Source organism: Gymnoscopelus microlampas, assembly GCF_963454915.1.
Source record: "Gymnoscopelus microlampas genome assembly, chromosome: 5".
In the NCBI taxonomy this organism is placed as follows: domain Eukaryota; kingdom Metazoa; phylum Chordata; class Actinopteri; order Myctophiformes; family Myctophidae; genus Gymnoscopelus; species Gymnoscopelus microlampas.
The window spans coordinates 34,746,543-34,758,395 of NC_139942.1; the positions used below are offsets into that span (position 1 = coordinate 34,746,543).

Here is an 11,853-nt window from a genome sequence, read left to right on the forward strand (position 1 = left end):
ACCCACAGGTCAGTAATTAGCCCTGTGTGGGAGAACTGATGCCACAGTCGCTAATTACCCACATGCCACGGGGTTCTAAAGCCAGGTAGACACAGTGACAGGTCTGATACGTTATTCGAACTTGGTCAAATTTATAGGTATGTGAAGCTGTTTCATTTATCACAAAAGTATAAATGCGTTATAGAAAGAAATCTTAGTTATTTTGCCAAGCTGATAATCCAAGCCTGGGTCTGAATGAAGTGTGGTCGATTAATAGCGATAATCTCTTACTCCATAGGAACAAGGGTTTCAAGCATGTGTGCATGTAAGGCAGGCCTGTATGTATTATTGTCCCCTCTTTGTCAGCGAGGGGCGGGTTCAGCAAGGGTTAACAGCGTGAGCGTTTAAGGGTGTTAGTCTTGCTGGCACAAAAACACAGCCACTCCATCATGAAGAGTCTGACAACCTCATTAATGTCACAATATATTCAACTCATCCCTCTGCCTACGGCACCCAGATGCTCTCCTGCTAACCTCTCTGTAAAGCCGCTGCTCCACAAAACAACCTTGCTGTTCGGGTCTGAGTGACTGCATGTCTTTTCGGCCAAATATTCCTGAAACAGCGGAAAAAGAACAAACAAGCGTATATATATATATATATATCTGAAATCCAGATATATCCGCTATTTGAGTCATTTTACAGTTGTTCTCCTTAGAGCAGAGGATAACATTTCTAAACTGTACCCCGTCGACCATGGGGAGTCTTATTTAGCACTTTTACTGTGCCGTTTACTGTGTTGCGCCTTCATTGCTCGGCCCTAGCAACCTTTGAAGCTTTGGGGCCCAGCTTTCTTTCCCTGGTGTGTGTGCTTCTTTTTTCCCCCTCTGTCGTTTTCCTCTTGGCCCCCATTCTGTGTCTTTCTGCCTCTCTGTCCCTGTCCCCCTCCCTTTCCCACTCTCTCTCTCTCTCTCGCACCCTCTCTCGCACTCTCTCTCTCAATATGTGGAAGTGAAGCCGCTGGCTGCATGGGAAATCGGTCCATTACAAGTTGCCCACCCCCACTGTGAAGACTGTTTAGGCTGCCCCCCTCACCCCCTCATTTCTTCCCCTCAGTGCGTCTATTTGATGTGTCCACACAGTGAATTTTTTGAAGCGGGGGGAAGAGGAGGAGGAGCCGGGGAACCTTTTGATTGTTTAGGAGGACCAAGGATGTGTTGGAAAGATGGGCTAATGGCAGGACGGACATCCTCCTCCGCTTCCTATATGGACCAATGCACCTTTATTGGAGGCAGTTGGATTGGTCATTCTATGGCTACTCTTAGCACCAACTCCACCCTCTCTGTCTCAGTCCACCCCCCTCCCCTATAAATTCCCATTTGCCTTTGTCTTTCAGGCTTGACTAATTATCCTTGTTTGTCCCTCTTTATTTGAACGCAGTCATGTGTTCTTGACTCTGTGGGCTGGGTTTAGGAGAATCATTCCGCCATTTGCCACTTAATTAAGTCAGGGTCAGAATCCATTGCTCAGCTCAGGATTGAAGGAAAGGAACTCTAATAGAATTATAAAAGGTGCCTTTCTCTGAGGTTTGCTGCTGCCATGCTATGAAAAGAGGCACCAGTTCTACGCTAGAAACCCTCTACGTTTTAGTGTTTTGTATCAAATTAATTGTCACAGAAGGGAAATGAAACACCAGGATTGCAGTGAGATAACTCATGCTTCCCATGCTGAAACAAACACCAGTTGTGTTTAGTGCAAAGAGACAAAGACAGAGGTTTTTATTGGGAGGTTTGAGATGCCAGCTGTCCCCCAAGCAACAGAGAAATTTAGAACAAGCATGTGCAGAGAGGTGGTGAAATGGTGTAGTATGTGCTTTAGAATTTCTGCACATCTGTGTGTGTGTGTGTGTGTGTGTGTGTGTGTGTGTGTGTGTGTGTGTGTGTGTGTGTGTGTGTGTGTGTGTGTGTGTGTGTGTGTGTGTGTGTGTGTGTGTGTGTGTGTGTGTGTGTGTGTGTGTGTGTGTGTGTGTGTGTGTGTGAAACCATTGGTTTGATTTCCTGAATACCCCCCCCCTCCCCCCCCCCCCCCCCAGAGAAAGTTTGCTTTCCTTTTTTCTTTCTACTCTCCCTCTCCTCTCTTGGCGCTTTGACATGCTAAATCTGCTGATTTTATTTTTCTTCCTCCTGCGGTGAGGAAGTGTCCTTTTCAAGGGTCTCGGTTTCCCCCCCGACTGTCTAAACCCTACCTCTGTTTGGATTGTTTTTCTAATTCAAACAAAAGACAGAGGCGGGATTACCATTTCACTTCCTTTCACACTCCAGCTTTCAAGTGGCAGCAGCTGAGGAATTTACGAAAACCACTGCCTGCCTCGCTGCTTTTCCCTTTTTAAAAAACCCGACTCTCTAAAGAGATGTGGTTGATTATGGGGCTTAGGTCTTTTCCAGGAGTCCTCGGGCCGATTTTTGTATTAGAGGCTAACAAAGTATCCTCTGGGTTCCTTTCTGAGAGTTGACATCTTCTTAATGGTTCTCCTCAGCCCTTTTTGTTTCATGTCTTGGTGCTAACTTTCTGCCTCATTTAGCTCATATCAATTCACTTGGCTCTACAGACTAGGCATCCCATTCAGGGCCTCGCTTTCTGAAGCAAACTTTGGACAGCAGCCCTTAGTGATTTTTCCCCCCCTTTCTAGACTTAAGATCTGTACCAAACCGTGCGAAGCTGTAGATTTTTTCCTTGAGGTTCGACCGTTGAGGCATATTGAGTTTTCAAACATCCTACTTGGGACGTTTTTACTAGAAATAGATGCTTGTTTTTTTTACTTGATCCCTCCCTCTATTGGAAGCAAGAGGGGTGGGTAGGACTGTCCCCTGCTACCCTAAGCAATCCACTTGTTTTGAGGCCCATTGATTTGCTAACAGGCTTGTCCGCACATAATGACTGAGTAGGGTTTGATGGAGGACTTACACCATAAAACTCCTAGGCACTCCAATTGCCTGCCATTAGGGCTACATTGTTGTTCACACAACACTTCACCCTTTAGAGAAGATTTGCTTATGCTTTGGGGGAGAAAAAGGACATTCCCTATCGCATTCAAAAGTTGAGAAGCCTGGTCTTACGTTATTTTTTATATAGCAATGAGCTGAGAGACTTCAGGGAGGATTTCAAAATAACGGAACAAACTGGACCTTTTCAAATATTTTTTTAATAATGGACAGTGAAAGTTGAAGGTACGTGTTTTAAATAGCAGCTTTATGAGCTTCCGGTGGTGTTTTGCAGTTAATCAAACTGTGCTTGGCCTCTGACAAAGGCTTGGCCCTGCTCCGTCAGATACTTAACCTCTGCAGTTAGGGCCAGTGCCAGACTTGGGTGTATACGATGGAGAGCTCCGTGAAGGGACCCTGGCCTCTCAACAGCTACTTGCTACTGCCGAGTACATAACAGGAAGATTGACAGTCGTAGACTACCATAGAATGACAATATTGCTGTATTTAGCAACCGGATATACTGTGTGACAACATGCGTGTAACATTTTCTTTACATTATACAATTACGTTTTATATGGATTTGCCACTTTACTAAATAGTACGTTTATCTTTTCTCACGATCATGATTGAATTGAATTGAAGTGAATTAGAGTGTCAGTTTGTTCGTGCAAGCTGAAAGTAAGCGGTCTATCATGATGATGCCAGTATCAAGGCCCATGAACGGAGAGCCCCACGGGAACCTTGTCACTCTAACCAGCCAGGCTGGTTTGCTGCTATCCGTACAAACGCTGTTCTTTCTGTCACTCACCCACAAATCCAAACAACAGCCTCTTTCTACTCCTCTTATCATGCCGACTGACAGGGTCACAGGGTGAGCTCCACACTGGGCATGCTCAGTCATTCACGTATTGATATTGATTTTTTTTTTCTTTCTTTCTTATTTTTGGACAGTTTGTGTGTGGGCAGAGAAAGAAACGGGGGGTCAAGATGAAGAGCAATAGATAGAATTCTGACTGGCAGTAGAGGATCGAGCCTCCCCCACCCCTCTCTCCCTTCCTGTCTCTCCCTCTCTGTCTATTCTCTGTTTTTCGTGGCTGAACTGAAGGAGCCCCATATCCCTGCATCCCTCTCTGGCTGCCATTCAGCCCCATCGATCTGACTCAGGGCCCAGCCAACCCCAAGGGAAAACGGGGCCCTGAGACACACTATCTCTTTTATGGTGGGGGGGATCCTCCAGTTCAGACTGACGGCTGACAGCGCTGATAAAAACATGTCCCCCTCCCCGCTGTATTGTCCATAGCAGACATGCTGTTCACAATGTGTAACCTTTACAAAGCTGGCTAGACTTTAACCCTATCGCTGTGGGCCACCGTCAGTGGAAAGTGGGGAAGAGCCAGAAGAATCACACCCTATATGGATTAAACTACCACATATTATGCTCTCTTATGTTTCTCATCGTAAAAAAGACTTGGTGGCTTTTCCTGCATTGAAAAAGAGCCTTAATGTGCTCTTAGGACAGTTACTTGACCCCCATTTCTTTCTTGCTCCACTGTTTATCTATTCTAGGCCAAGTCACTCTTGCAAATGAGATTTTTAACCTCAATTAGCTTTTTCCTGGCAAAGGAAAAAAGAAACCTATGATTGCTATAATCATCCCCCTTACCTAAATGTTTCCTTTTGTGCTGGTTGACTTTCATCTCACTTTTTATCTCTGCTTCTCATTCTTAATTGAAATTCAAACATTAAATCAAATTCAATCATTCTAGCCTCTGGTTTTTAGCTGCTGACACAGTGCTGCCTGACCTGCATCGCCTCAGACTTCTTCTCTGTCTCTCTCCAGGGAGGAAAAGGAGCGCTGGATACGAGCAAAGTATGAGCAAAAGCTGTTCCTGGTGGGGCTGCCCCAGTCGGACATGCCCCTGGGGCAGCAGCTGCTACGGGCGGTGGTGGAAGATGACCTGAGGTTGGTGGTGCTGCTACTCGCCCACGGTACCAAGGAGGAGGTTAATGAGACCTACGGGGATGGAGACGGACGCACTGCACTGCACCTCTCCTGTGCCATGGCCAACGTGGTCATCACACAGCTGCTCATTTGGGTGAGTGGGCTCTTGCTGTGAAGAGTCTGGTCAGAGTTGGTTGTAGAATTTCGGAACCCATCGGGTAATCGGTTATTTATTATTTATTTATATAGTTTGGACACCTTTTATGCCCATATATAGAGATCTCTGTATCTGTCAGTCCTTGTCCCTTTTATGCCCATATATAGAGATCCCTGATGTCATCAGTATATGCCCATACTGTATATGGGCATGCCCCCTTTTATGCCCCTATATGGAGCTGACTGATTTGTTTGTGCCAGATGCCATGACGATGCATTGAGGTTAGACAACACACTCCATATTTGGGCGTAGCTGCATTGGGAACTCATTATATGGTTATGGAGTCATGGTGACATGAGCATAACGTCAGAGGACCGCCCACCGGCCGGCCGGTCCTCCCTTAAGCCAATTTTAATATAGGATGGATAAATCTGTCTATGGGCAGTGGCCGATTTTGTGGGCTAAAACCGCTTAGTGTTACGGCCACTTCCTCTTGCGACAACAGCAGAACCTCTCCAACCACATAATAATACTTCAGTAAAGTACTTCTGTCAACTCCATTCTCACGTCTCAAGTTGTAAACAAAGATGGACGTGAGAATGGAGCTTCCATATTCTGAGGGGAACATTAACCAAAAATAGCAGATCAACCTCACAACGTATCACAATGCAACTCAGTGTGAGCTTGTACTGTATATCGTCTATTTTTGGCAAAGAGATTTGGTGTAGATGGAAAAAAGCAGTCCAAGTGGTTAAATGTAGTTGTAGCCCATTGGCCCAGAGGCTAATTGTCTGCAAATAATTAAATAAACATAAACAAAAAAATTGATCACGATTAGCCGATGGATGGGTGCCCAGATAAATTAGAGACAAGGAGTAATATAGTTGACATTCATTATTAGGATAATTCATGGAAAGTTTTTGAAGGGAAATGGAAGTACTTTTCACACACAAAACAACCACATCATGTATGTAAAATGTCTCTGAAAATGTCTCATACCATATCCTCTCACAGTACGCCGTGGATGTGACGAGTCGGGATGCTCGTGGCCAGACGCCCTTGTCATACGCCCGGCGGGCTGGAAGCCAGGAATGTTCCGACATCTTGCTTCAGCATGGCTGCCCCAACGACACCAGTGGCCTGGCCTCTGTGCCCACCCCAAACATGAGCCGGCGTAATCCCAACATCAACAACAACAACGCCCAGTGTGAGCTCAACCGCAGCATCAGCATCATGTAGGAGGAGACAGGACCACACACAGCTGTTGTGTGCTGTAAACACTACCCAGTGATTCCACCTCCATCTACTAGCAGATTTCTCTTACTCCTCTGTTCCATACAGTGTAGCCCAGAATCAGTGGAGAGCTGTCAGTAGTAATGGACAGAATGCAGATATTCCACTACGCTGAATGAGTATGCGTTTGGGTTGGTGCGCCCAGTGGACTCTGCATGATTTCTTTGTTTGTTTCCCCCACTTATTATGATTGTTATTTTTGTGTTCTGGTTAGCTCATATTATTGTCACAGAGGTTAATCTCGGTCAGAAATGATCATGATCAGCTTTAAGCTTTTTGTTGTTAAGCATCAACCAAATAACTTTGGCATTCGCACCCTCCTACGAAAAGCATTTCCTTAATGCTTGAACTTTCCCTCTCATGTCAGGAGCCATCAGGAGCCAAACCGAGCAGATCTTGAATGCATACGAAAGGTGAAATGTCCTTATTTCCGAGCCTAAATGTACAGATATAATAATGTTAGGAGTTGGTTTTACAAGAGGCACAGTCTTGTTGGAAAGGGACAAAATCTTATATGATAGTTTACATCAATGTCTATGGCTATTATGGCTTCAATATGACATATGACTTAAATGCAGCTATCAAACTCTTGACATACTATTCATATACAAAGGCAAGGCAATTATAAATGAGAAGTACAAATTATTCAAATACTCACAGGAAAAAGGGTTTTGTCATAAAAGAGTTGATTGCACAATGCCTACAGCATTTGTTGAAAGTGAGACATTTTCTCTTCCACCCTTATGATCCTGTTGCAAATCATACATGATTAGAAAGGAATTAAGGGGCAATATGTTTTATGACCATTGAGTCACATAGCTTTGTAAAGATGCCTCTTCAATCAAAATTCATTCAAAGGGTTGATTGAAAGAAGGAAATTCATTATGACATCTTTGTTGGAATATTCTTTTTTCCTTTGGATCTACAAGAGTGTGTTGATAATTGTTTGACACAGATACACAAGCGTATTGAAATATCTATTCACGTCCTGTGGTCAAAGCCCTAACATTGGTACACACAAATACATTTGCTTTGTTGCTGTGAAGTACATCATACAGTGTGTGTGTGTGTGTGTGTGTGTGTGTGTGTGTGTGTGTGTGTGTGTGTGTGTGTGTGTGTGTGTGTGTGTGTGTGTGTGTGTGTGTGTGTGTGCGTGTGCGCTTGTCTTGCTATACTTATGAGCACCAACTGTCCCAAAAAGTGTATTTTCCTGGTCCTCTTGAGATTAATGGTCGTTTTTATGGATCAAAAATGATTTTAGTATAGGCTTACAATAAAGAAAAGATTCAGGTTACATTCCTTGTTAGTTTATTTTCTTCCGCTTAGTAATATGCTTAAATTCAGCGGGTCGTCTCGTCTGATCTGAGGTCGTAAGCAACAAAAGTTTGTTTTGGTAAAAATGTAAACATTAATGTAAAATTGCTTTTGGCATCCTCACAAGTATAACAAAACGTGTGTGTGTGTGTGTGTGTGTGTGTGTGTGTGTGTGTGTGCGCGCACGTGTTATCTGTATTTAATTCTTTGCAGCAGAGAATGAATGGGCATTTCTGTTCATGAACATGAACAGGAGAGAAGACACTGGAGAAATGAACAAACATGTAGGAGGTATTTTCATGTACAGAGTTCTGTAAAAAGTAGTTATTCTTCCTTCAACTTATCCTCATATGAACATTGTGAACTTGCTCTGACTTTGGGAGTCAAACAAAATGTCCCTTCTCCTTTTCCTCAAACTTATGTGGGTTTACCCCAGCCTCCGATCACCTCAACCTAACAAAAGGGACATAACCAAATAGATCAGAGAAACTAAGATGACTTGAAATAAAACTGATATTTAGAGATTAAAAAGAACAAGAAGGGATATAAAGTATGACCTGAATTCACACTCTTTAACATTGATTCAACGTGAAATCAGTTGTCATTCAGCTGAGAGAGGGACTTGAACAAGAAATACACTCAGAGGGAATTGACACTAATATATTTTGTCAAATTTCCCTTTCTTTCTTCAACTGCCATTTAATATTTTAAACTTGCTTTTTTGGTCATATATCGGTTTACAATGGCAGGGTTTATGTTTACAGATCAACTTTTTGTATCAACTTGGTACTCAAATGGCATTCCCCAGTATTTCTAGTTTATTGAAGCCCAGAGAAATTGAATATGTTGTCAGGTAAGGGTAACTGGTGAGCGTAAGAGAGACTGATAGCTGAGACACGCATGTCATCAGATTATGTTTGTATTGGTTGCAGTGGTACTGTACAATTTCAATGGCCTTCTGTGGTGTGTGGTAGAATTCTCTATTGGACCAGCATACTGTATTTCAGTGAATACACTACTTTCAACCTGCCTTCCCTATTTTGGGCATGTCATTATAGGCGTGGCGAAGATTTAAAAAGAAAATAATTAAAAACATTAAAGCATTGCAGATCTACAAGCTCACAATGTATTGCAAGCTTGCAGTTCAGCTTTTTTTTACGTTTTTAAGTGGTTGGGTACATTTCAATGTCTGAGAGGATTGCTAAGAGGAGCTACATATGTTAATAAATACCTACTTGTTAGAGATTACCTGAACCCTCTGTGCCACAAAATGTCTTATATCCTTCCCTAAAATCCCAGAAAACTGCCTCAAAAGGACCTCTTTAAAGTAGCCTAAAGGGAGAGTATAAGTGTACATATTAGTTCAGTACTTCTATCATAAGACATACTCTTCTTAGGCCAACAAATTTTAATGGTTATAGGTCAACTTCAAGTTCACCGTGACCTATGAACCATATTTAAATGTTTTTATTTCTTCTTTTACGCATAATGTAAGGTACTTCTGTTTGGTCCCAATGTTTCTACATTGCTTGGCCATCACTGGTACTGGTGTATAATGATGTACATTTGACATATTTATAATGCAGTATGTAAATATGTTTTTTTTGTTTGTTTTTATTTGTTTAATTTTCCTATTGTAATTCCTTATCTTTCCGTTAAGAACGTGAAACAAAGCAAAAGCTAAAGAGTTACTTGTTGTATGCTTGGATGCTTGGCTGACTGTTGACCTAATAATAAACACTCCAATAAAACAATGTAGCCTTCCCTGGATTTGGGAAATAAACAAATATGTGTGTAGCACTTTGTCACATTTATTGTGCTTATTTTGCTGCTGGACCCAACATTTTTATGGTTAAACTGTAGTGAGCTGTCTAGAAGTCTGTCGGTTTGTCTGTCTAATCGCAAACCACTGGTGTCTGTCTAATCGCAAACCACTAGACCAATCAATGGCCCATTTCATCTGCATGCTGCCAGTAGGCGCATTTTTGGCGAAGCTGTACTTTTTGTTTCCGCCAGGCCGAAGGCGTGGCCAAGACTATGTTTTCGTCCGTCCGCCCGTCCGTACGTCCGTCCGTATGTGTGTGTCCGTCTTATCTGTGACCAGCTAATATCTGGCACCATTGGCTCGATCAGCATGAAACTGTGCACGCACACTCCCTGATGGCCAGAGCAGAAACTCTGCCCCAAATTTTTCACATCTGCCATCACTACCAGGACCAGGAGACCGATTTTTGCTAAACTCATTTTTTTATATTACTCCTACAAATTTGGTCCAAACATCAATCAAATCGGTATACATTATCTCTATAGTCATGTGATAGTCACGGATCTGTGAAATCTTTCAGATTCCATCCTGATTGGCTAAGATTGGCTTCCAAAGTTTGCAGGAGTGGCCTGTTTTGAACAAAAATGCCTCAAATCATGAACGCAGCGTCATCTTTTCCCCTTGGATTCCTTGGATCATTGCACAACTCTTCAAAAAAGCCACCCCCATTTTCACCTGACAAGTTTTCTGCTATGTTGTTTTCATTTTGCAAAACACTTTTCGCTACTACTACCGATTTTGTTCAAACCACCTAAATTGGTAGGCATATCTCTGTAGCCATGTGATCAACACTTTTCGGATTCCAGTCCAATTGACTACGATTGGCTTTCAAAGTTTGCAGGAGGGGCCCATTTTGCATGAAATGCCACAACCATTGCTGGACTGATCTGTGAGAAACTTTGAACGCACACTCACAGTAGGCCAAGGAAGAACCTCCACCCCACATTTAAAAAATCGTCCTGTTTTTGCAAAACAATTTTAGGCAAGGCAAGGCCTATTTTTGCAAAACAATTTCTTTGCTTCTATTCCTACAGATTTTGTCTAAACCTCACACCTTATCTCTGTAGTCATGTGATCAAGACGTATCTGTCAGATTTCTCACATTCCATTCCAATTGGCTATAATTGCCTTCCAAACTTGCATGTTATGCAACACCCGTATTGCATGTTATGCAATACCCGTAGTATCCATTGTCAGATTTAATTACCTGTTGTCCCTTTTATGCCCATATATATGGAGATCCCAGATGTCATCTGTATATGCCCATATATGGTTATGTCCATATATGAATATGGGCATAGCGGTCTGGTAGGCAGTTCTGGACAACCGGATGTCAATTATGATATGCCTATATGTTATGCCCATATATGGAGATCCATGATGTCATCAGTATATTCCCATGGCATATTGGTCGGATCTCGATTCTGGACCGCCTATCCGAACAACTCGACACCGGGCACCGCACTCCCTCGAGCCCTCACAGATGTGCGAGCCGAGTTTGAAGTCGTCCCATACACGTAATTGCGCATGACCATAATGGGCGTAGCGGTCGGATCGGCGGTTCTGGACAACCAGATCTCCATATATGCCTATATGGGCTTATCGGATTGTCAGTAGTTCTGGATAACCGGCTATCTGACCAACTCGACGCCAGGCACGGCACTCCCTCAGGTCATCGGCGAGTTGAGTTTGAAGTCGGTCGAAAGGACGGTTTTCGAGATACGTGAAAGACACACGGACAGAGGTTTTGTGCATTTATTGTAAGATGGAGGTCGGATTGGGCTGAAACTGTCCAAATAAGGAAGTGACTGACGTCATAGTAACATGACTGACGTCATAGCATTGATGTCACACATGACTGATGTCATAGACAGGCCACTTGAAGTCTCACATCAACAGGGAAGCTATGCCGACGCCGTTATTAGACCCCGTCGGGTTAAAGATAACATGATAGACCTACATTACTTATGAACAGGGTGTCGTGTTTTGACAACCGAACATTTGTGAGTTTGTTTACACTGGAAAACGTGGGAAGGATCAGCGACCATGTGGTACACTGTACCGCAGGGAGGAACATGGATATGCGTTAGGTACTGGTCACACAAGATGGAGGTGAAACCGATGGAAAGGATATTCAGGGCTTGTCAGGAGTGACTGAGAATGAATACTCATGAGAGTTGATCAGATGGAGAGACCCCAGTGGAGATACGATAAAGTCAGAACAGCCTTTTCTAGGAAGGTGTGTACCGTTGTGCTCCATCTGAAAAGAGTAAAGGTTTGCTTACCAGGTAACTTTGGCACATCTTTCATTGCTGTTTTATACAACATTAGGTTTCCTTTGAGGAACCAGTGTTCTCCCTTA

At 43.1% G+C, this 11,853-nt stretch overlaps 1 protein-coding gene across 4 annotated transcripts in view; it reads left to right on the plus strand.

Annotated features, from left to right (window-relative positions):
- agap3 (ArfGAP with GTPase domain, ankyrin repeat and PH domain 3) overlaps nucleotides 1–8,096 on the plus strand; it is a 132,315-nt gene extending 124,219 nt beyond the window's left edge. For all 4 annotated transcript variants that reach the window (XM_084056571.1, XM_084056572.1, XM_084056573.1 and 1 more), the window contains exons 17-18: nucleotides 4,801–5,056; nucleotides 6,074–8,096. In XM_084056571.1, coding sequence (XP_083912697.1) covers nucleotides 4,801–5,056; nucleotides 6,074–6,298 — 481 coding nt within the window. In that variant the 3' untranslated portion in view covers nucleotides 6,299–8,096. The remainder of the gene's footprint in view (nucleotides 1–4,800; nucleotides 5,057–6,073) is intronic.
- Nucleotides 8,097–11,853: the final 3,757 nt, after the last annotated feature.